Source organism: Amblyomma americanum, chromosome 2, assembly GCF_052857255.1.
Source record: "Amblyomma americanum isolate KBUSLIRL-KWMA chromosome 2, ASM5285725v1, whole genome shotgun sequence".
Classification (NCBI taxonomy): Eukaryota; Metazoa; Arthropoda; class Arachnida; order Ixodida; family Ixodidae; genus Amblyomma; species Amblyomma americanum.
In genome coordinates, this window is record NC_135498.1 from 114,229,889 (window position 1) to 114,253,683 (window position 23,795).

Below are 23,795 nucleotides of genomic sequence, written 5' to 3' on the forward strand. Positions count from 1 at the left end.
TCTCTTGCTTTTGACCTTGTCAATTCGTTCTAAAACAGCTTGCTCAATATCTGGACCCAACTGGCCCGGGAGCCAGCTCATGGAGTGAGAGATTGCAGATGAGTTCTAGCCTTACTGTGATGTGAATTAGTACTGGATATCGTTCTTCAGGCAAGATAGGACCGAACCACATTCGGTGCTTCGAAAATGCTTCACACTAATATACACTTGTGCCAGAAATGAGAATGGATATCATAAGTTGCATGCTATCATTAAACTGTCATTAAATTTGTTGTTAATAATTATATTTCAAGCAGTTTTGTTAGAAGTTTCTGCGCGAAAAAGTAGTTGCGTTAATAGCTTTTGCAGGTACGAAAAAAATTCCTCACGTACACGTCTTTGCCAGCAAAAAACGAGAAGACTGCGGAGTTTTTTTTTTACAAGTACTTTTATTATGCCGGTAATGGATCATTTAAGAAAGGCATTTTACCCACTAGCCGCCGTGCTGCCGGTTGCGCCTTAATAGATTCTTGCAAGTGGGATGGTAAAGATCAAAAGAATATCCAGGACAATGGTTCAGGTAGACACCCTGACAACTTGGCGGAACAGGTTTTGGTGCAGTGTAGGCCGTCTGAAGTAGCAGACATTCGGTGGAAAAAAATCATTTCAAGGACCGTCAAAAAGCGTTCTTTAGTCACCCACATAGCAGTGACTGAAGAACGCGAGAAGCGTTAAACAAACTTCGAATTGTTCTTCTTGAGAGTGTGCAGAGTTTTCAAGCAGCAATTCCCGTGTGCCTTGTAACTCACTTGCTACTGAAAAATAACTTGGAGGGTTTACTCAAAATGTAATCCCAATCTCTAAAGGCTGTTCAGTGAACTCTAGCATTGTTGGCGCTTTTTGCATCACATGTACCTAAGCGCCAAGTTAAGACAGAGCTCTCACTTCCTTATGTATATCGTTCAGCAACAAACTGTAAAATGAAACTTAGATTGCAGTAATCTGGTCAGTTGCTGCCTCATAGCATAAGGGTCGGACTGCTACTTTATTGCATTAACAAGCTGCAAAACTAAAGAAAATGCTGATAAATTAGCGATGCTGTCAACCATTGCCACAAACTTTCAGGAAGTCCTAGAGTTATAACACATTTAAACATTGGTAATTCTTGCGGCAGAGAACTGCGCCGTATAAAACGTTAGCAGAAAACTCTACAATATTCAAAGGTATCTCTATACGGCGTGTCTAGCAAATAAATTTTCAGAAAGGTAACTTTTTCGGATATGGCACCGAAACACTTAAAAACGCTGATTGCAAAATTCTTGTACGTAAGTGAATAATAATCATCAGTGTAATCGTGCCAGCTGCAAGAGAAAACAACTTGGGAGTTACCCCCAGTTAACCCAGCCTTGCGTCAGCTGTGGCCGGTCTTTCACCTCAAGTTTCCCAGTCTCATTGATCGCCTTACTCTCTTCCCCCACCAGCAACATTTTCCTGCACTTGGATTCCACTTCGTTGCCATAACTGGCCATATAAGCTCTCTGCTCTCCTCATTACATGCCCTGCCTGAGCTCACATTTTCATCCTCACTAAAGCTAAGATATAAATACTCGAGTTTTGTTTTCAGTCTCTTTACTGCCTTTAGTCATGTAACGTTACCCTTAGTTTTCCATTCCATAACATGCTACATTGTTATCGATTAAATTTCAAGCATTTTGTTGCAAGGTTCGGCGCGAAAAAATGTTATCGTTCAAAACTCGGCTCTTACGCCGTGGGCGCGGGTGCGCACCAAGATGAAGCAGCCTTGGGGACCAGCGGCATACATAAGCTTGAAAAGGCTCATCTCTCCACCTATAATAAAAACACCGCAAAGGATAGTAAATAAATTGCACAGTCTACGCTCTTGGGCCAAGGCTTCATGGCTAACATTCACTTTTTTCTTTGGCCAAAAGTGTATATATCTTAATCCATGATCGAAAAAATTCTGTACACCATTGAAGCCTCACTGTAGCATCGCTTGTTTTATCACCTTATCGTGGAAGTTGACAGGAGCTCCTGGTCGATTTACGCCAAGATCGTAAATGCGTTTTCTTTGTTTGAAATTTGCGTCTAGGGATCTAATTTTGTAGGGGTAATTTTGTAGGCATAAATCCCTGAAGCCAATTCATTATTGAAATGAGAAATTAGCAGGCTACAAAGCTTCACCTCTATGTCAAGGAGAGCTCAGTACGAAATCTCGTCATGACGAGGTGAAGGTGAGAGCCTCCATTGGGCAAGTGCAGCGTCTAACCGAGCATTGTAAAAAAACCATGCGAGATGGGGAGACTGACGTGTGGCTGCGACATGCCTGGATTCAGTCGTAGAGGATAGGCACGGAGCAAACTGGCACAGAACTAAAACGAACGCGTTTTCGCCGAAGCAAGCGAAATTCAGCATCGAGGGTAGCAGCAAGTGCACTTGGTAGTCGACGGGCGAAAAAGCCCGCCACTTCTAATGACGTTGAGTTTAAAGACGAGGATGAATTTTCAAGACAAGGCGCCTAAAACATTGAGAATCTGGAAAGTCGCGGAAAATGCCGCGCCTGATCATACCCCGTCCGGAGCGCACTGGTTGTGTCTCGGTCACCAAAATGATAAGGCAGCGTTCCGGGGCTGATAAGAAAACAAAAGTAAAAAGCAAATAAAGTTGTGGGGCAATACGGAGGTGGAACAAAGATTTCCAGCGAAGGAGATGCGGAAATTGTTGTACCCAGGAGCGTCTTGAAAAAATTATTACCTCTTTCTTCCATACAGCGTGGGTAAAAGGCTAAAGCACGGAGAGACAATTCTTTGTCGCGACAACGCAAGCATCCAACGACTTGTTGAACTTGAGCCAGCCATCTTTCGAAGAACCAGAGATGTTAATTTTGTCGTTCAGTCCTCTAAGCACGGCGCCGATCTAATCACGGGTGTCTCGAATTCTGTATAAGTAGTGGTTCTGGGCGAGGACACACTTAAGATCCTTGTGGCGTCCCGCCCGGAGGGCGTAATACACAAAAACCAGAATGAGCGAGACTCCTTGACACATGTCAATGTTAGACTGGAGTCACTTCCATACTTTTCGACATCGATAAACCAGCTCACAGAAACAGGCATTTAGATCCCAACAGCTACTGTAGGATGTGCCTGCCAAATACGGAAAAGGATCATCCTTGATGGTCACTAAATATTGAATGTGTGTAAAGATCGGCGGGTAGCTTCCACAATTATGCATGAAATCTGTTCTGTGCTGAGAGTGATGGGCGTTAAAATGATAAACAATGGGCTGAGGACACCTCAAAGTTTTGATCACTGAGGACACGGTGCAGCAGCCAGTCTCTTGTGTTGGAGGAATTCGGCCGCGAAAGACGGAGACGAGAATCTTGTTGAGTTGTAGCCTAAGTGAAATCTTGTGGCTACTGTCACGGGACCTCAGCGGATAGCGAACGTTTTTCATGTCACGACGTATTCTCTTAAGACCTTGCTCGTTTAATGTGATACTCGAGTCCATAGGGGTGCTTAATCAGAAAGCACGAATGAAATTAAAATTCGAAACTTGTATGCCTGTCACATTTAACTGATATCCGTGAATACGCTGTCTGAAATCATGGAGCTGCCGCGTAGTAGCCGGTATTGATGCCAAAGGGCGCTTTGCTACTTATGGCACAATGACAATTCATTTTAGCGCCGCTAAGGTTTGTCTGTCTGCGTCTAACAGGGAATCAACAGTTTTTCTCCGGGCTCCTGCAGGCTTCGGAGCAGTCCCGACATATAATTGCAAAACTGTTCTAAGTATTGCATTAAGTATTCAATGAAATAATATACACTTTGCGCGTCCATTTAGGATTTCGTTAAGGATATTTTCAGCTCCATACTGATCCATATTTATTTAGACAGTGACAATGCCTAGATAATTAATCACGACGTATAAAGCGGTTAACGTGTGTGCACGCCCAGCAAGGCACTGAAGTCCAGCTTGTAAGAGTATGTATAGATGGCACACATTTATCTTCACTCCTAACTACTCATGCAGAGCTTTTAGAGAATTTCAGAGCGGAACATATCGTGTGCTCAATCTGCAGACCATATTGTCAGGACTCGGTAGAACCCCGAGGAGAGCTGAAGGTAAAGCGGTTTGCTGGTTAACCAGAAAAAGTCCCTGCGCACTTCAGCTTCTTCCTCTTCTTGCCTCGCGCTCGTAGACCAAGTCTTCATCTTTGGCGTCTTCTTGCATGCGGCATTTGCCCCGCTCCTCAAGAAGCATCGTCTCAATTGTAACAAAAGGAAGTAGGAGGTAAAGATCAGTTCGAGTAGTACGGTTTCATACGTACAACATGGATGACGTCGACTTGTTGCTGGCGTCGCTTGGATGTCAGTTACCCGTCCGGCACCACCTCATACGTGACGTCGGTTAAACGTCGCATCACAACATAGGCCCCAAGTACCACCGTAATAATTTTTCGGAGAGTCCACGACGGCGAATAGGCGTCCAGACCCACACTTTGTCGCCAGGTTCATACATGACATGTCTGTGGCGAAGATTGTAGCGTCGTGCGTAGCCTCCTGCTGAGTTCTGATGCGCACACGCGCTAGTTGGCGAGCTTCCTCTGCGCGCTGTGCGAATTCCTCGGCGTCCTGATCGACATCGTCGCCGTCGGCATTCGGGAGCAGCATGACATCTAGCATAGTTGTCACTGGTCGGCCATGAAGAAGGCTGAAAGGCGTCATGCGAGTGGTGTCTTGTTGTGCCGTATTGTAGGCGAACTTGACGTAGGAAAGAATTTCGTCCCAATTCTTGTGGTCTACGTCCACGTACATACAGAGCATGTCGGCGATTGTCTTATTGAGGCGTTCAGTCAATCCATTGGTTTGGGGGTGATAGGCCGTTGCTTTACGATGACTGGTACCGCTGAGGCGAACGGTTTCCAAAAGCTCGGCAGTAAAGGCAGTTCCTTGGTCAGTTATAATGAGTGCCGGAGCGCCATGCCTCAGGACAATGTTCTCAACGAAGAACCGAGCTGATTCGGCGGCGGTACCACTGGGCAGAGCCTTTGTCTCCGCGTAGCGAGTTAGATAATCGGTGGCGACAATTATCCATTTATTCCCGGCAGTAGACGTCGGAAATGGTCCCAGGAGATCCATGCCAATTTGCTTCAAAGGTGTCTTTGGCACTTGAAGAGGGTGGAGTAGACCGGCTTGTTTTTCAGAGGGTGATTTACGACGTTGGCAGTCTACGCACATCCGTACAATATTTTTATTTCCCAGCGCTCAGTTACTTGATTGACTTGATTTGAGCAAACAGTCCCACCCACTTTACCGCGGAAGCAGGGACACAGATCGTTTCTCCTGTTCTCAGCGCGTCCTCCTTCCAGGAGGTGAGGCGAAGGGTGTCAGTAACTGCGGTAAAATAATGGTAGCTTCCTAAAGTGGAGAATTTTAGGCAGAGTATGCAAAAACGCCCTAGAGGGGCTCCACAAATGCACGTGCAATTGGAAATAAGGCTCCTATTCTAGAAAAAATGATGAAGGGCCCGGTATGAGGGGCCAAGGTTCCAAAGGTCGCCACGTCGCCCTCACTATTGCCGCGTTGGCCAAACAGATGCGATGTCCTGAGGGCGCAGCATTCGACGTCACCTCCAAACGGTGAGAGATGAAACCTTAATTAAGAATGAAACGTATACAATGGGCATCCAATGAAGCTATAGCAAGTTTATGGTTTGCTCAAAGAGGCGAGCGGCGAAAGTTCGCTTTGAACCTTTAAATTATCTGCATGTTTTGAGACTTAAACACTAGTCAAGCTACTGAAACGCGTGGACCGACGGAGATGATATAATTACTTGAACCCCGATGTCACCTTGCTGCACTGGTCCGTAAAATTCCGCGTACTGTGCACCAGCGTATTGCAAGGTCTGGCGAGCTCCATGTTAATGCTCACGCGGGTTTTCAAAAGCTCCAGTGACGTTCAGTCATGGTGCAAAGATTTATTCCTTTCTCACGATCGAAATTCAGCTGCCTTCCCTAACTCCAATTATTCGGAGACAGCGAAGGACTAAAGTGAATTGCATTTTTCAGAACTGCGAATGTCAAGTGTGAACTCAAACGTGAGTTTCGAACCGCGAGACATCCAGTTAGACACGCAAGCGTTCTAACAATGGTATCGGAAGTATGTTTCGTGAAGTCCATTTATATCGCAGCGTTTCATCGGCACAGTGCTGCGGAATTTCGTTCAATTAAAGAATGCGTGAGGGCGACGTGTTTTTACGGCTTACTTGATATGCTTTGAGATCAGGCCTTCATAGAAGGCCTCATACCTTTTCCTTGAACACGTACTGAAAATGGTTTCTGAGCTGTTTGGGCTTGTATTGATGCGCAGGGTGTGTCCCAACTTACGGTTGTGACCTGGGCGGCCGATCAAGCCGCTTTATCTATTTGTACTTCCACTTTAGTCATGCTGCCCCTCATTATAGTTTGATTTTCCCAGCGAGAAGTAGCAGTAGAAAGGGTAATATCTCCAGGCGAGCCGCCTGGATTTCACTATAAATAAACTCTGCCCGTTTCTGCTTCACTGGTAAACGACCGTCGATGAAGAAAATTAAGAAAATGGCAGGTTAGACCTGAATACAGGTGCCATGTACAGCATTCTTGGACGAAAGTTTTGAATATCAGAAAATTGTAAGGTACTGTTGTGAAAATATCGAATGTAATGTTTCTTTCTTTCGTTGTGCAAAAAATCACTTTTAATATTAATTATTGATCACTCATAGGCCCCGAAGAGCATTGAGTTAAGGGAACCTCAAGGAAGAGGAATATAAAGAAATAAAAAACAACAATAACGGTACAATTTAAGCGGTACAAAGCAAGAAAAAACGAACACAAAGATGATTTACAACTAAGCAAAAATAACATCTTAACAAAACAATACAAAATACGTGCGAAATGCGGGTATGTGAAGATGTAGTAATCAAGGCAAACCAAAAAAAATAGTACATCAGACAACAATATATAAGCAACTGAAACTGTAGAACAATATTTGATATCACACTAAAAGGATAAATGCATGCATAGTGCCGTTTTAAAGTGTATGAGATCAGGACAGGAGATTTTGTTGTCGGGAAGATTATTCCAGAGCCTGAATGCTTTAGGTAATGCCGACGAATTAAATGATTTAGCTTTGCCACGTGTATGATTGAAGCTGAGATGATTATGCAAGCGCGCTGAAGAGCGGAAAGGAGATTCTAGAGGTTGAAACGAGGGGCGGGTGTAAGCATATTGTCACGAAGTCGTGACTGCACTCCGGAGAGCAGAAATGCAGTGAAACTGGTGTATGAACTAAACTATTTATTTGGGCTGACTTGCGTCTACAACGGACTGAATAACTCCGCGGTTGCGTAGCAACAAGCGTGCTCGGCGGTCGTCGAACAGAATGCCCGCCGCTGTCGGCCGTGCTCAATTTAAAGCTGATAGCGAACTTTCGCGATATAGCGTGCACAGATACTAGAACATTCCGGAACAACGTAAAATCAGCTCTGCCTGGCTGCGATCAATCGAGATAAATCTAGGCTCGTCTTGCGTCGCAAACAAAGCGATAAAGTGGCGTGGCGACAGATTAGAATAAGGAACACACACAGCAAAGATTCGCGGCATTACTCCCCTCTCAAAGAAGCATCGACCCGATGCATTAAAACAAATAATGCGACTGGCAACAGATAAAACGGATCGTGCGGAAATAAACACAGAGTGTGGAAATGCAGCGTCCGTTAGCGCGCACAATAGGGCTTCAGACGGACGACATGGACAGACTTCTGGTCGTACGCGGCGTCACTGGGATGCAGTTATTGCGTCAGGGATGACTTCATAATCGAGCTCAACTAGCTGACGAAGAACCTTGTAAGGGCCGAAATAGCGGCGCAAAAGGTTTTCACTCTATCCGAAGCGGAGAGTGGGCGCAAAAACCCAAACTTTATCTCCTTGCTTGTATTTCGCGCTGCGTCTTCGTAGGTTATAACGTCTGGCATCGGTCTGCTGCTGGTCTTTGATCCGTAATCAGGCAAGAATTCGAGCTGCTTCTGCGCGTTCAAGGTAGACAGCGACATCGACGTTCTCTTCTTCGGTAATGTTTGACAGCATGGCGTCTAGCGTGGTCTTTGCCTGCCTGCCATGGATGAGCCTAAAAGGCGTCATCCGCCGTGAATGCTGTTCCTCTGTCCGTGATGAGCAATCAGGGGCGCCGTGTCGCAGAAGAATGCACTCCACGAAAAATTTGGCGACTTCTGCTGCTGTTCCGTTCGGTGGGGCTTTTGCCTCGGCGTAGCGGGTCAGGTAGTCGGTCGCTATGATCCACGTATTTCCAGACGTTGACTTTGGGAAAAGACCAAGCAAGTCCATGCCGATCTGCTGAAAGAGCCTGGAGGGGGTTCTAAGGGGTTCAGAAATACTGCTGGTCGGATGGGAGGGGTCTTTCGTCGCTGATAATCTCGGCAGGTTTTCACATAATGTGCGACATCTGCAGGCAGTCGGGGCCAGTAATACTTGTCTTGAATGCGGCGGAGGGTGCGAGTAAACCCGAGATGTTCAGCTGTCGGCTCGTCGTGTGAAGCCTGTGGAACGTCTTCGCGGAGACAAGCAGGTACAACAAGAGGTAGGCTGTTTGGTTCGCTGCGAAGTTCTTCTTCATGAGAACATCTTTCTGTACACAGAAGGAAGATAGTCCTCGCTTGAATGAGGCGGGGGGTGAAGAAACTTTGCCTTCCAAGTACTTGATGAGGCGTTTTATGTTGGGGTCCGAGCGTTGCTGCTGGGCAAAAGAGCTGGAGCTGATGGGTCCCAAGAAGGCATAGACGCAATCGGCGTCAGAGTGCTTGCGTCCGGACTTGCAAATGACGGTGACGTGAAACTCCTGGAAGCGCAGACTCCATCGAGCGAGGCCGCCAGAGGCGCCCTTCAAAGTCGCAAGCCAACACAGCGCGTGGTAATTGCTGACTACCTTGAACGGTCGTCCGTACAGATAGGGGCGGAATTTCGACGTAGCCCAGATGATGGTAAAGCACTCCTTCTCACTCGTCGAATAGTTAGCCGCGGCCTTGGAAAGGGCACGGCTAGTGTATGCGATGACTTTCTCCAGCCCGTCACTTCTTTGAATGAGGACGGTGCCTAGGCCCACGCTGCTTGCGTCGGTATGAATTTCAGTATCGGCGGTTTCATCAAAATGGGCGAGGATCGGTGGGGACTGTAAACGACGCAGAAGTTCTTTGAAGGCTTCTGCTTGCGGGGCTTCCCATTTAAATGGCACGTCTGCCTTCGTCAGTTTTCTCAGGGGCTCGGCGTTGCGCGAAAAGTTTTTCACAAACCGTCGGTAATATGCTCACAGTCTGAGGAATCTGCACATTGCTTTCCTGTTGGCTGGCGAGGGAAACTGTGCAATAGCAGCAGCTTTCTGAGGGTCTGGGAGTACTCCTTCTTTGCTAACGATGTGGCCTAGATACAGCAGCTCTTCATAGGCGAAGTGGAACTTCTTTGCTTTCAGGGTTACGCCAGACGACTTGATGGCGGCTTGTACTGTTCGAAGTCTTTTGAGGTGCTCTTCAAAGTTCGAGGCGAAGACAACGACGTCATCTAAAAATACCAGACAAATTTGCCACTTCAGGCCTGCCAGCACTGTATCCATTTCTCGCTGAAACGTCGCTGGTGCGGAACAGAGACTAAATTGAATCACCTTGAACTCGAAGAGCCCATCCGGAGTGATGAATGCCGTCTTCTCGAGATCTCTTTCATCGACCTCAATTTGCCAGTAGCCGCTCTTGAAATCCATCTATGAGAAATACTTGGCGTTGCAGAGCTGGTGAGTTGCGTCGTCGATGCGGGGGAGGGGGTAGACGTCCTTCTTTGTTATGCTTTCAGGCGACGGTAATGAACGCAGAATCGAAGTGCGCAATCTTTCTTCCTCACTGGAACAACCGGTGCCGCCCATAGGCTGTTTGATGGCTGGATGACGTCGTCGCGAAGCATTTCTTCCAATTGGTACAAGATGGCTTGTCGTTCTCGCGGCGACACACGGTAGGGGCTTTGACGGATAGGTCGGGCGTGCTGGTCGGTTATAATGCGATGCTTGGCAATCGGCGTTTGTCGGACCTTCGCCGACGACGAAAAACACCCACTGTAGTTTTGAAGCAGATTGTGAAATCAGGTCTTGTCTCGTCCGGGGCAGGGCTGCTTTGATGTTGAAAGTGGGCGAGTTCTCTGGGTCAGACGAATCTTCTGCGGAGGGGTCGGGGAGGGCGCAGGAGTTCCGTACGTCGGATATATCGTCGAAGAAAGCAATCGTCGTTCCTTTGTTAATTTGCCGATATTCTTCGCTGATGTTTGTCAGCAGTACTTAAGCCTGGCCATTGCGGAAATGTGCGATGCGTCTTGCGATGCTGATTCCTCAGTCTAGAAACAACTGCATGTTCCCCTCGATGATTGCTTCAGTGTTAATGGCTTTCGTGGCGCCTGCGGACACGATAACGCTTGAACAGGGTGGGACGCTCACTTCTTTCTCCAGGACACTCAAGGCAACGTGATGTCTCAGAGTTTTAATCGAAGGGATGGCCTCGTCCGTCGAAAGTGTGATCAGCTTCGATCGCAGGTTGATGATTGCCTGATGCGGTAGCACAACAAATGACGCAGTATAGGTATGTCCTTTGACAGTCACTCGCGCTGTGCATCGCCCTGGTGGCGTAATGAGGTGGCCCCCTGCGTTGCGAATTTGTGGGCCGTCCCAAGCGGTCATAACTTTCCTCAGCTGCGCAACGAATGTTCCATTCATCACCGAGTAATCGGCTCTTGTGTCGACTAGAGCGGTAACTTTCCGGCCGTTGATAGTCACTTCTAAGTCGGATGTCCTGGCTCTTGCATTGCAATTCGGCCTCGGCGTTGAGTCACGTCTTTGTCGCGTATGCGAATCGCGGGTGGGGTGTGTCGTCGAAGCTTTTCTCAGTGTCGGCGTCGTTTGAAATGCAGTTCGTGTCGTGGTCGGGGTTGCCATTTTGTGCGGCGTCGGTGCAGCGAGTGCGGCGTCTTCATGCAGAGTAGCGGGAGCAGAGTCTTCATGGGGCGAGGTAGGTGGAGGATCTTCGACGTTTCGCTCGTGAGCGACCTCACCTCCAGAAGTTGCTGTCTTTAGTTTCCCTTATGGGGCCTGGGAGACCTTCCTCGTAGCGCGGCTGCGTAGTTCCGGTGTGGCGACGCAAAGCGCGAGGCTGACGGCGATGGTGAGCGCGAAAGGCGGATCGGCGTCTCTCACGTATGTACTCGTCGATATCCTGCGGACGTTGGCCGATGCGTGTCAGTGGGGTATCAACGGCAAATCCCTGAATACCGATACGTCGTTACGGGCAATGAAGAAGAATATGGCCGGCCTCACCGCAATGGAAGCACAACGGCCGGTAGTCGGAAGTCCTCCAGGCGTCGCATTTCCTAGGGCTTGAGCGTCGCTCATAGGCTGGGTGGGCGTGGGCAGGGAGGCGGCTTTCGGGAACAAGTGGTTCATATCGGAGAGGACGTAGCGGTTGTCGTTGGGGCTGAGGAGTTCTTACTGCAGCGGCGTAGGTCATGGCCTGGGGCTCTGCGGCCGTCGGGTTGCCAAGTGCCTGTTGCCCTTCTCCCCGTACCACGTCCATGAGAGTCGCTGCTTGCGGCTGTGGGGAGGATGGCAGTAATCGGCGTAGCTCATGGCGGAGGATTTCACGGATCAGTTCTCGCAAGTTGTCGCTGGTGGTGGTCGTCATGTCCGGACACATTGCACAGACAGAGGAAGGGCGGTTGTACTGCCTCCCCCGGACGTCGAGGGTCTCTTCGATCGTGCTAGCTTCTTGCATGAATTCCTCGACTATTTTCGGCGGCTGTCGGACGAGGCTGCCAATGAGTTGTGCCTTTACGCCGCGCATGAAAATCTGAAATTTCTTTTGCTCGATCATTCCGGGGTCAGCGCGGCGAAAGAGGCGCTTCAATTCTTCCACGTAACCGCGGACCGGCTCATAGGGAAGCTGGATCCTTGACTCGGGGAGTCGTTCGTATCTTTCTTTCCTCACGACACTTGTGAATGCCTTCAAGAGTTCCTTTTTGAATAGCTCCCATGTCGTTAGGGAAGACTCGTGGTTTTCGTACCACGTGCGTGCGGAGCCATCCAATGAGAAAAATACGTGTCCAATTTTTGCCGCATCATCCCACTTGTTGAATGATCCCAAGCGCTCGAGTTGGTCCAACCATTTTTCGGGGCCTTCGCCTAGGGATCCATTGAACGTTGACAGCACCCGCGGCTGCTGCAGTATGATCGGGGTCGACACCTTTGGCGAAGTAGTGGCGCTTGTAGCGGCGTCCTTTCGCTGTCTGGTGCGGTCCGGCCGGGTCCCGAACTCAGGCTCCTCTCCCTGGAGACGTCGGCTGGCTGGCTGAGCTGCTAGCTCCTCCTCAGTTGCGAAGCGCAGAGGGCTGGCGTCATGACTTGAAGGGGGCGTCCGGTACATGGAAGGGTATCAGCACCTCCACCAGATGTCCCGAAGTTGTGACTGCACTCTGGAGAGCATAAAGGCTGTTAAAATGGTATCTAAACAAAACACTTTATTTGGGCTGACCTGCGCCCACAATTGACTGAATCACTCAGCGGCGGCGTAGCAACAAGCGCGCTACCAACAATGCCTGCCGCTGTCAGCCGTGCAAAATTTGAAGCTGATAGCGAACTTTCGATATAAAGCGTGCAAAGTTACTAGAACATGCCGGAACAACGTAGAACCAGCTCTGCCTGGCTGCGATCAATCGAGATAAAACTAGTCGCGTCTTGCGTCGAAAACAAAGCGAGAAAGTGGCGTGGCGGCAGATCTGAATAAGAAACAAACCCTGCAAAGATTCGCGGCAATATTGGTGAAATAAACACAGAAGTGATACAGGACGAATTTCAAGTATCTGTTTATCATTATGGGTTTTAGGCTGAGAAACACTGACGAGGGGACAATAATTACTAACAATGTACCGGGCAGCTGTGTTTTGAATAGTCTCAAGCTTTTTAATAAGATATTTTTGATGGGGTGACCTGTATAGATGCGACGAATTCCAACAGGGGTCGAACAAAAGTTAGGTATGCGAGTTTACGAATTGAGCTAGGAGAGTTGCACGGCATATGAAACCGAGTGTCCTCGACGCTTTGTTGCAGACTCCTAAATGTGTCAAGACCATGAAAGATTTGGTGTGAGCGGAATTTCGATATATTTGTAAGACATAAGGTTGTATTGGAAGGTGTTATTAATGAAGTATTTGAAGTTAGACATATCATGTTTCCTGCTAAATGTCATGGATATATATTTAGCTGGGTTTAGTATCATTTGCCGGTTTTTGCACCAATCAACAATAATGCTAAGATCACTTTGAAGGATCAGGTGGTCAAAAGCCGCCGCGGTGGCTGAGTGGCTACGGCGCTCGGCTGCTGGCCCGAAAGACGCGGGTTCGATCCCGGCCGCGGCGGTCGAATTTCAATGGAGGCAAAATTCTAGAGGCCCGTGTACTGTTGGATGTCAGTGCACGTTAAAGAACCCAAGGTGGTCGAAATTTCCGGAGATCTTCACTACGGCGTCCTTCATAGTCTGAGTCGCTTTGGGACATTGAATTCCCATAAATCAAATAAAATCAAATCAGATCAGTTTGTCCGTCTCGGCAGTAATCTTGCGGTAAACAACACAGTCATCTGCGAAAAGTCGTAAACGGGATTAAATGTTATGAGGAAGGCCGTTAATATAAATTAGGAAATGCAACGGTTCAAGTACGCCTTAGATTACACCACATAATAGTGAGGAAGATCCATTGATAACAGTGAATTGTTGATTAAATGAGAGAAAGTTACGAAGCCAAGGTAATGTGACAGAATCAAGAGAAAGGGTAGATAATTTAGTAAACAGCCGGCCGTGTGTCACTCTGTCAAACGCTTTTGAGAAATTTAAAAAAATGTAATATGTTTGCTGGTTATCGTTCATGTTAAAATGCAAGTCAGTACTGGGTATCACCCGAGTAGCCTTTCCTAAAATAATGCTGATTAGAAAAGAAAAAGTCATTACGTTCTAGATGGTCGTAAATGTGGGAAGCGAGAATATTTAAAAGTATTTATAGCATATGCCTGTTAACGAGATAGGGCGATAGTTATCAGGTGAGCTTTTGCTACTGGTTTTGAAGACACGGATGACCTTGGCAATTTTCCAGTCAGTAGGCAGTTCTGAGGGTATTAAAGATTGCTGAAATATATGACACAGAATCTGGCTGGAAATTGAAATGGAGTTTTTAAGAATCTTCGAGTTTATGTCGTCCACTGAAGGATTATAATGACTGATGCAATTCCCTTGGCACTAATGCTGTTAGGCTCCATGAATGGGTAGTCAGAGTCGGGAACAGTAGGCATACTGGAATGAGCTCCTTAGTAAATACTGGTGGAAAAGTCTGTTAAGCGCAGTCGGACATTCAGTGTCATCTAGCGGCAACCCATCACTATTGTGTAGTTGTATGAAGTGTCGTTTACATTCGGGAGATATAGTTTGTTAAACCTTCTTAGGATTAGTCTACAAAAGCATTGGGAGATCATGAGTAAAGTATTTGTTTTTGACAGCGGTATAGCAGAACAAAGTGTTTTCGGGCACTGTTTATGGCTATCGAACCAGGATGGGGAGGGAGCAGATTTGGCTTGTCGGTACAAGCACCTCCTTTTATTTCCTAATCGACGGAGGGCCTTGTCGAACCATGGACTGATTTTGTCATTAGTTATTGAAATTAGCGGAACATGCTTGTCTATCAGCGTAGGGAGTTTGTGTTTGAAAAGCAATTAGTTGGCTTGAATAGATCGTTGGTTACTTCGCAGCAAAAATTCTTCATTGAAAATTTTGGTAAGCTCTGTATTTCTCTCACTATATCTTGCTTTACTGTAATATCTAATGCTTTCTTATTTTACCTGCAAACAAACTTGGAACTAGAATTTCAAATTGCAGAATCTTATGGTCGCTAAATCCATGAAGGTGCGTCACTGGCCTTATGGTGTCGGGAGCGGTGGCTAAAGCTAAATCTAGTATATTAGACCCACAGGTATTCCGGCTAATGACATAAAATAGGTTGAAATTCAAAGTTAATTTAACAAATTCTGTTGCAACAGTACGAGATGAAGACATATTAACCGAATATTTTCGAGGAAAATTGAAATCACCGAGAAAGAAAATGTTACTGGGCGCACATTGGTCAACAGTGGCAGAAATGCTATACCGGATATTATGAATGGAAGATATCCCACAGTCAGGTGGGCGGTAACGCACCCCAATAAGAAGGTTTGAAGGGACAGTTTTGAAGGTGGCCAGTACTATTTCGATTACAAAGTTTGATGCAATAGCGATGGAAGGTAATGTTCTTTTGATTGCAATGAGCACCACACCCTCTTTTTTATTTATACGGTCATGTCTGTAGTTATTGTAAGCATGGTCGTCGGGAAAGATTTCACACTCTTCGATACCGACCTGCAACCAAGTCTCTGTTAAAGCAACTATACCAGATTCACTATCTTCTAGAAAGGAACAGAACTGATCGCGTTTAGGCACTAGGCTTCTGATATTAGGAAATGAAAGGGACAGTTTCGGGGCGGAAGTGGATGACGTGGGTTGGGGACGCCGTCGCAAGCTGGCAGCATTGCCTAGCTATTGTGAGACTGGAGTAAACGAGAACTACTTTCATCGTTTGCATCAAGCAGTTAAGAGCGCCATAGGAAACCAATGGGGTACGCTTTTGACGATAGCAAAATGTTAATAGGAAACAAATGCATGCCTGTCGACGGGAGATCTCGGGAAAAATTGATCGTTATAGTGAAATCTTACAATAGATAAGCATTTACGCTCACAAGCTATTTCCCGTTTAAAAATGCTTTTGTCCAAATTTGTGGGCTATATAGGTGAGGAAGGTATCTTTATATCGCTGATCAAAGGCATTACCTGCAAGAACGGCGCGTTGGTTGATATGTAGCTGCCATGAAGTTATTTTGTTGGATATAAACACAAGCACTAGCGACATGCCGGCACCTGAACCTATGCGGTTTAGGGGTAATGAGAAATTCGAAGTGCATGGCGCACAGTTAATGTCACCTTTGTTAATTTAGTCTCGGTCTGTCTTGGCGACAGTGATGACCATGTTAACGCAGGGTTACCAAGACCGTGGAAAAGGCTGAAAAGAAATTTCTTGAGCGCCGCAGCTTGCCAGCTGAGTGACTCGTTCAGTAATCTATGCGTACTGGAACCAGAGACAGGTTAATGCAATCCCTCATTTTGTTTCGCGCCAAAAAAATTTTATTAGATTTAATGCCTGCTTCATGCTGATTATTATCAGAAAACGCCCTTTAGCGCTCATATTTCTCTCCGGCACCATTTTTCGCACACCCCACTTTCTTTCCAACAAAAGCCAGCATGCCGTTTCTGTTACGTTATCGACTTACCGAGTTCAGTCATAAAAGCGGCTGCGTTATACACAGTGTGCGGATGTGTCATTGAAGTAGCCAGTGGTGTTGGAAATATAGTGCTTTGAAAGAAACACGAAAAGGGAATGCAGTTAGTTACAAGAAGCTGTTGTTCTTACGACATGTACGTTAGTAGTTAGGCCATCACGACGAAGCAAATACAAGTACCGGCGATTATCATGATCAAGATGAGGAGCCTCAGTTCATCCACTACAGCGGCACTAAACATAGCTACTTCTGGGCGCATCCTTGGTAGTATTGTGTTTGTTTTAAAATTGCACGATAACTACGCTCTAGTTTGTCGATGGTGGTGACCCTGTGGGACCCAGACTTTGGTTGCTCGGCAGTCTAACAGGAGTCAACAAGAGAAAAGGAAGAATTCACTCTACGACGTGTGACAACGGCTGGAGTGAATGCGGAGCGTTAGACGGCAGACGCGCACTTTGGAGAGAATTTAAAATCAGTAATATTGATGTTGAAGGCTTGCACAGAGCGTGACTGGCAAAACGCAAAGTCCAACTTAATATTAATGATTGACAACACTCAGCGACTCTCATGCGGCTTGCGCAGGAAACAAGCCAGAGACTTTGTCTCTATAGCACAAGTTTTAACTGCTAAGACTGCAGCCTTTCTTTTTGTTTATGCCCGCTCATAAATTGTGATCACCATGTGCTACTTTAAATGCGAATATATATTTCTAATTGTGTGCACAGGTGGAGAGCGAGAACTACACGAGGCCGCCTTCCCCGCGCACTTTTTTCCCGGATAAACAGCGCGTTGCGCTCTCTGTTTGTTCCTAAGCATTGGATAAAAGGCGCGAAATGAATGTTACGCCCTTATGATACAATATTTTCATCACACTCTACTCGGTTCCTACTATCCATCCGTCTCAGAGAGGAAGTAAATATAATAAAATGGATATCAAATAAATGATATTACTCGATCCCCGCTTCTCCGTTTATAACATATCATAAACGGACGCTTCAACTGTGCCTCGCTCTAGAGAGACATTTCCGCACTAAACTATTCGCACTTGAAGTGCGGCCGTTAGTCGCGTCTGCCCAACGTTGCTAGGTAACAAATAACGGCTCTTATTTCGTTCGTTCATCGGACCACCTTTTAGAAATAGGCGCCCGATTCATTTCATATGACCTCGGTTCTCATGGTCTTGCAACCGCTCTACAACACATCGCGCAAACTTCGTCTCCATGCTCTCTCTGTTTTGCTGGAATCAGAAAACTCGCGCTGTAAATGTTACCACCATTTCTGTCTCGTCATCATGCACACATACGCGTAACAGGGCTATTAAAATGTACTTTTAGACTAAAACACTGATAACAGAGTCTGAGTGTGCCGGTGAACCTCGCACATAGTAGCAGACATCGAGTTTCTGCGCTAGATCCTTTTCAGACTAGTTCGCGGCGCCACCGCAGCTTAGCGTTCATTTCGTGAAAATCATCGATATTGATTAATATTACACTCACTATTCAGTCTGTTGCGGGTTGAGTGCCGTATACACGAAATATCGGAAGGAATTAATTCCCAAGCGCTCGTCCTTTCTCATAGCGTGGCAGCGAACGATGGTATTCGAAGGAAAGTTCCGTCTTCTGACGTAGAGCAGATCGTTTACTGTGGTCAGCTGTGGAAATGCATAAAAAAAAGGATGAAAGATCATCACCACCACCTCCATTGTTATCATCAGGCTAACTACATACGCTGTTCTCCGGTAGCGGTCGCCACCTTATTCCCTCAAACTTATCTCATGTAGAACGTACATCTATATAACGCTACATAAGGTGCTGCGTATTGGCCAGTAATTGTATATTGCCTGAATAATGTTGCCGACGTGCTCCGTTGCTGATTATATTAGGCAATGAAAATTGTTTTTAAGGCGTGGGCCTTTTACTGATTGCTCTGTAAGCCCTCTCGTAGATGACTGAGATCCATCCAAGATCGCCGATCGGAACGAAACAAGAAGATGATGAGCGCCCAAAGACAGGAGCGGCGATGGGAGAAGGAAGGGAGGTGGGGGCAAAAATGGAGGGAAACTCTAGTGGACAGACAGGTAGGAATAAGAGAAAGAACTCAATGACACTTGCTTGGGCGACACGACGGCAATGCGTAAGCGGCCGACCTTACGAACTACGCTCATTGACAACGTACTGATTTCTTTTTAATATATGCTACTTTTTGTTCTTGGTGTCTGCGTTCTTTCCATATCCTTTTAACGTCGCGACATCAATCATTCCTTCCTTTACAGTCGTACATCTCTCGGAGGCCTCACACCAATCCTGGTGCAGTGGTGCAGAGGTTAAAGCGATGCGCCACTGCCCTGCGTTGGCACGCGCTGCTATCGACGGCACTTGTGCAACCCAGGCTGCTCTTGTGCGACCCGTGTTGCTCTTCCCGAGCGACCTCTCGCGATCAATTATTAATTTAGCTGCCGCCTGCCACGGTAGGCAGTTTGCTCACATTCCGGTGGGCAGGGCCTCACTCGTAGAGCTTCAAGTAGGGTGTCACTTTCTCCTCGACATGCCCCCTCTAATGCTCGCGCTTTAAAAAAAAGCTGGCCAGGAGAAGAGAGAGGGAGAGAGAAACAAGATAACAAGACTGGCTACAGTGGGAGGAAGAAAGCAGAAAGGGGAAAACACGAAGCGACGCGGTTACGATAGGAGACAGCGAAATAAGAGATCTGAATCTCTAGTTGCCAGGGTAGCTGTGGAAACTGCACGGGCACACGGGCACGCTGCATGGGCGGCCAAGGAAAGAAAACAAACCGAAAACCAGCTCCCACGGAAGGCGCAGAACTTGCTGTGCCGCAGTGCATTGAGTGATACGGAGGACGCTTGTCGCTCTAATGAGGCTCAGTGTAGGCGTAGACAAGACCCAGTTGTGCTTGCCGGGGAGCAAGAAACCCGTGTGCTCCTTGCTTGATTTTACACAATATTTTACACCACAATTTAGATCAAAATTGTTTTATTCGCAGTCTTGTATTTTTTTCTGATTATGTTCATCTTTTAATCTTCTTTTAGCTGAGCGAGATGAGAAAATAAACAATTCCCTAATACCGATTAGAAATTATTTCACAATGACTGAAGGAGCCAAATTACACGCTGCGATCCGCAAAATGGCACAGTACCGTCCAGTATGCCTGGAGGCGAACAATAGTGAACTGCGCTACTAGTGCTCTATATGAACCGTACAGCGATGACATCTAGAATTATTACCACTTTCTTAGTGTCACCTCGAGGTACTTCTTATGCAAAGAGATGTAACCGAATCCTCAATATAATTTAGAAAAATTGTAGAAAGCTCAAGCTCCGCCTTAAGGATATGACGCAGCAGCGAAAATGGGTTGAAGCTAATATGTGCGGAAGTGGTCATTCTCTGTTTTCCATTGATTGGCACCTGGGAGTCTTCATACAATGCTGGCGCAGTGGCGCAGCAGTTAAGCGATGCGCCATTACCCTGCGACGGCAGGCACTGCCATCAGTGGAGTTTGTGAGACCCAGTTCGCTCTTCCCCAGCAAACCCTCGCGAACAATCATTAATTTAACTACCACATGGTACGGTGGGCAGTTTGCGCGAAATCCGGTGGGAAGGTTGAGATGAGGTGAGAAGGCCACCCCGGGTGAATGGGCCATCCTGGATCGCCCTTATCCGGCTGATTTTTCGCTTATAACGCCGCTGCCGACGACGACAATGGGTTTCCAGCAGAAGGGGAGCCTTAAAGCAGTTGCGTTAAATTATCAGAGATAAATTGACCACCGCCCAGAAATCCGCCACTCCACTCACCATGCGGATCTGCTGCGATCCGAAGTACCTCGAATCGTCTTCGAAGTTGGTTGCTAACACAATGTCGGCTGCAGCCAGTAAAGAGATACTCAGTGCTGCGGGTAGCATTGCTACAATGGTATAATGAACGTCCTACGATGAAGTCACATGCAAATGCCAGCATAACTTTACGGTGGTGACAGGCGGCGACCTTCTCATTGCATTCACACTTTTAATCGCGTCACTTCCAGATGAATGAATTTTTTAGAGAAAGATGAAACAATGAATGATTGTTAAGTTGATATGAAATAGGCGACATTTTGTTACTCTGCACTAAGGGAAAGGAACACAGGAATATTAAGGAGAAATTCAAGAGAGCGCTGAGTTAAATGTGAAGATTATCAGTTAAAGAAGTAAGGATTCCGCATCTGGCAGAATTGTAGATTATCTCAAGTAACGAAGCAGCGCCGGTTGTCAGACGTGTTATTCGAAGGTGTTGCAAGATATCTGCCTACGCACACAATGTGCGTTAGTTTCATGTGAGCTGTCACATGTCCGGCATACAAAATAAAAAAAACAACTTCTTAATTATGTGCGCAGCGAACAGAATCTTTACGCAAACTTTCTTCTATTGCTTCGGTAGCGCTAACAATAAAGCGTGATAACTAATATTCCGTACTTTACACCGATTCGCTCCTCTCACTTGCGTGCTGCAAAAATGCGGGCTCAGGATAAAAAAAAAAGGTTCACTTGCAGTGATATTTACTCAGTAGCGTGCAAAAATATAGATCTTTTATTTCTAATGAGTTGTGGTGGCGCGATTAGCTTGGAGCAATTCCTGCCTCACTGCTGACAAGGGACTGCGTTTGAAATCATGCCCAGCAACTTTCAATTACATATGAAATATATTTACGCAGGTGGTGGCTGTTGTAACGCTTTATATCACTGGGACTGCAGTAACTGACATATGATGTAAATTCAGCCTTTTGCGCCAGCAAATGAAATATTCTTCACTTTCCCGACATCCGCCAAAGCGAAAGCGCTCAGAACGCTATCGATGCTCGCGACTTATTCGTAAAAATCTGCTCTAGATGCTACTTTCGGTCAAACAGCGGGCGCACCCCAGATTACAATATTCCTGTCGATTGAATGTGTTGCCAATATCCATCCTGCTTTAAATCTGACTGAACTCATTTAACTGTGCGACGTAGTAAGTAGCGATTATAATCTGCGCCTGAACTTCAAATGCTACGTCGTTATTTAGATTGTGTGGCCATCTTCAAACGCTGACAAATTAGGTACTGGTTCATCATCTTTGAATTCACGCGGCTCGTAAACACTGGATCACTGTTGAATAAGCAATTACAGTTTTATCTTGGAAATAGCATTCTTTAGCCATGAAGCCTGGCTTAAATGAGAGCTGCGGAATGCACGTGGCATTCGTGATTGCGCACTGAAAAGTTTAGTGCAACCGCCCTAGACTTGATTTTCATAGAAATAAGGCCAGCTGACTATACTTCCGCAGCTGGCCGCATTTCAAATGATCCGGCGAAGTCATGCTCATAAGTCATACGGTATCGCCACTCAGCCGCCGTATGCAGAGCACATGTGAGGCAAACAGGAATTTGTAGCCGCCAATTGAGCGATATTACTTGAGGGAAATTCAAAGCGATATAAAACAACGAACCCGATATGCCCACAAAATGAACATAGAATTCCTTGCATATGAAAATACTGCAATGCCCTGCACTACCACAGTTCTTTGGAAAAACTGAGCGCTGAAGACGGGCAGCTGACCCTTTCTGTAGGCAATAATGCACTGATAGAACATTTGGGGCGTTTTATCGCGGTACCGTTAATTCTCCCGTTCTGCAGAAAATCCGGTATTATTGTTACTAGGGAAAAAGCAAGAGACCCACCTGGCTCCTAGGTAACGCGACCTTGTGACGTCGTCAAAACTTGCCCACCATTGTAGGTGGTAATCTGAACACCAGATTATGAGCAAACCGTGCACGGTTGCGGGTGGCAGTGAAATTAATAATTGGTCTCGAGTGGTCGCTCGGGAAGAACAACCTTGGTGCCACAAGCGCCAGCGGCGGGTGTGTTTGATATAGTTACCTGCCGGGGCAGCGGTGCATCACTTAACCGCTGCACCACTGCGCCAGGAGTTGCTTGAGGACTTCCCGCGATCTTTGAATATAAAGCAGAGAATAACCAATGGTGCGAATAGATACGCAAAGGGGACCACAGGCCCACGTTTCTACCGAGAAAGGCATCGGCCTTGCGTTCACTTTGGAGATGCCGGAAAAAAATTCGCTTTCTCAATATCAAACATCATGTTTGTTGGGACTATGAGCCCCGGGCTGCAAAACCGACCCTCTACTACATATCTGGCCACTCTAAAATCGTCAAGAAAGGTCATCATGGAAAGTCACAACGCAAGAGAAGCGGAGACGAAGATATAGAAACATGGACGGCAGGACTACTGAATAGGGCTACGTTCAGGTCTGAAGAACCGTTTTATGGTCACGCCCGAAGGATCACAAAACATTCCATGATGAATCACCAACAAGCCCGCACCAAGATATTAATCTATGCTATTTCTGCTACATTTGGTTCCTTCCTTTCGCAAGAGGCCACATAAGCATCATGTTTGGCAATTTAATTGCAATCACGACCTGCAAATCAAGAGTTCAGTCGTACTACCTCAAGCGAAAGCTGGTGCTCTGCAAAACCAAGGCTACGTTCGTGTTTGGTGAACCGTCTTGGAGTAACGCCAGAAGAATCACGAATCAGCGCTTGTTCTGCCTTTCCCGTTTTTATATCTTCTTCCCCGCTTCTTTGGTGCTGCCACTCTACATGATGAATCAACGATTAGCCTTCACAAAGATATTAGAAAACAGGTACATTGGCATTTCCGCCTTGGTAGAAAGTCTGTCGAAAACGTCTACGCATTGCACGGCCGATGGCGTCAGGAGTTAAATTCCCTTTACAGAGTCTAGCTTCCCAAAGCGACTCAGGTTGTGAGCAAAGCCCCAGAGTGGACGGCTCCAGATAATTTAGATAACGTTTGGTTCTTCAACGTGCACTGACATCGAGCAGTGCGCGGGCCTCTAGCATTTCACCTCCATCGAAAAGAGACCGCCGCGGCTGGGATAGTACCCGCATCTTGCTACAAGGGCCATGTTGTTAGGCTGATGAATGGAAATCAGACGTATTCTGTAATTATCTCGGTCTCAGAGACACTGGTTAAGAAATTTAAGAGGACACCTATGACGTATGCGTACCAGAAAACCCCAGGTGGGCAGAATTAGCCGTAAATTCTTATGCACAGCAGTCGGAATTTGGTTTGGAAAACATTGGTTCTATAGGTCTGGTGTGAAAGCAATGTTTTGTGCCAGGCATTCAAGAATGTGTCCGCGGCTGCATGAGTGAGAGAGCTGAAAAACAGCAGCTCGGAAATTTAAGGTGATTGGTTTGGTTTATGGGGGTTTAACGTCCCAAAGGGACTCAGGCTATGAGAGACGC

General features: G+C 46.6%; 1 protein-coding gene across 1 annotated transcript; it reads right to left on the reverse strand.

Annotated features, from left to right (window-relative positions):
- Window positions 1-1,726: 1,726 nt before the first annotated feature.
- LOC144120004 (uncharacterized) lies at window positions 1,727-20,464 on the reverse strand. Its single transcript, XM_077652492.1, has 4 exons — window positions 20,289-20,464; window positions 17,978-18,132; window positions 16,473-16,555; window positions 1,727-1,827 (listed from the first exon to the last, which is right to left on the reverse strand). Exons 1-4 carry the CDS (start codon window positions 20,394-20,396, stop codon window positions 1,727-1,729), a joined length of 447 nt encoding a protein of 148 aa, XP_077508618.1. The 5' UTR covers window positions 20,397-20,464.
- Between the last annotated feature and the right edge of the window lie 3,331 nt (window positions 20,465-23,795).

Coding starts and splice junctions, on each gene's coding strand:
- LOC144120004 (XM_077652492.1), bottom strand. CDS start 20,396: ATGCTACCCGCAGCACTGAGTATCTCTTTACTGGCTGCAGCCGACATT. Junction 16,556..17,977: donor AACCCGCAACAGACTGAATA/GTGAGTGTAATA, acceptor TTTCTTTCAAAG/CACTATATTTCCAACACCAC. Junction 1,828..16,472: donor CGCTTTTATGACTGAACTCG/GTAAGTCGATAA, acceptor TTTTTATTATAG/GTGGAGAGATGAGCCTTTTC.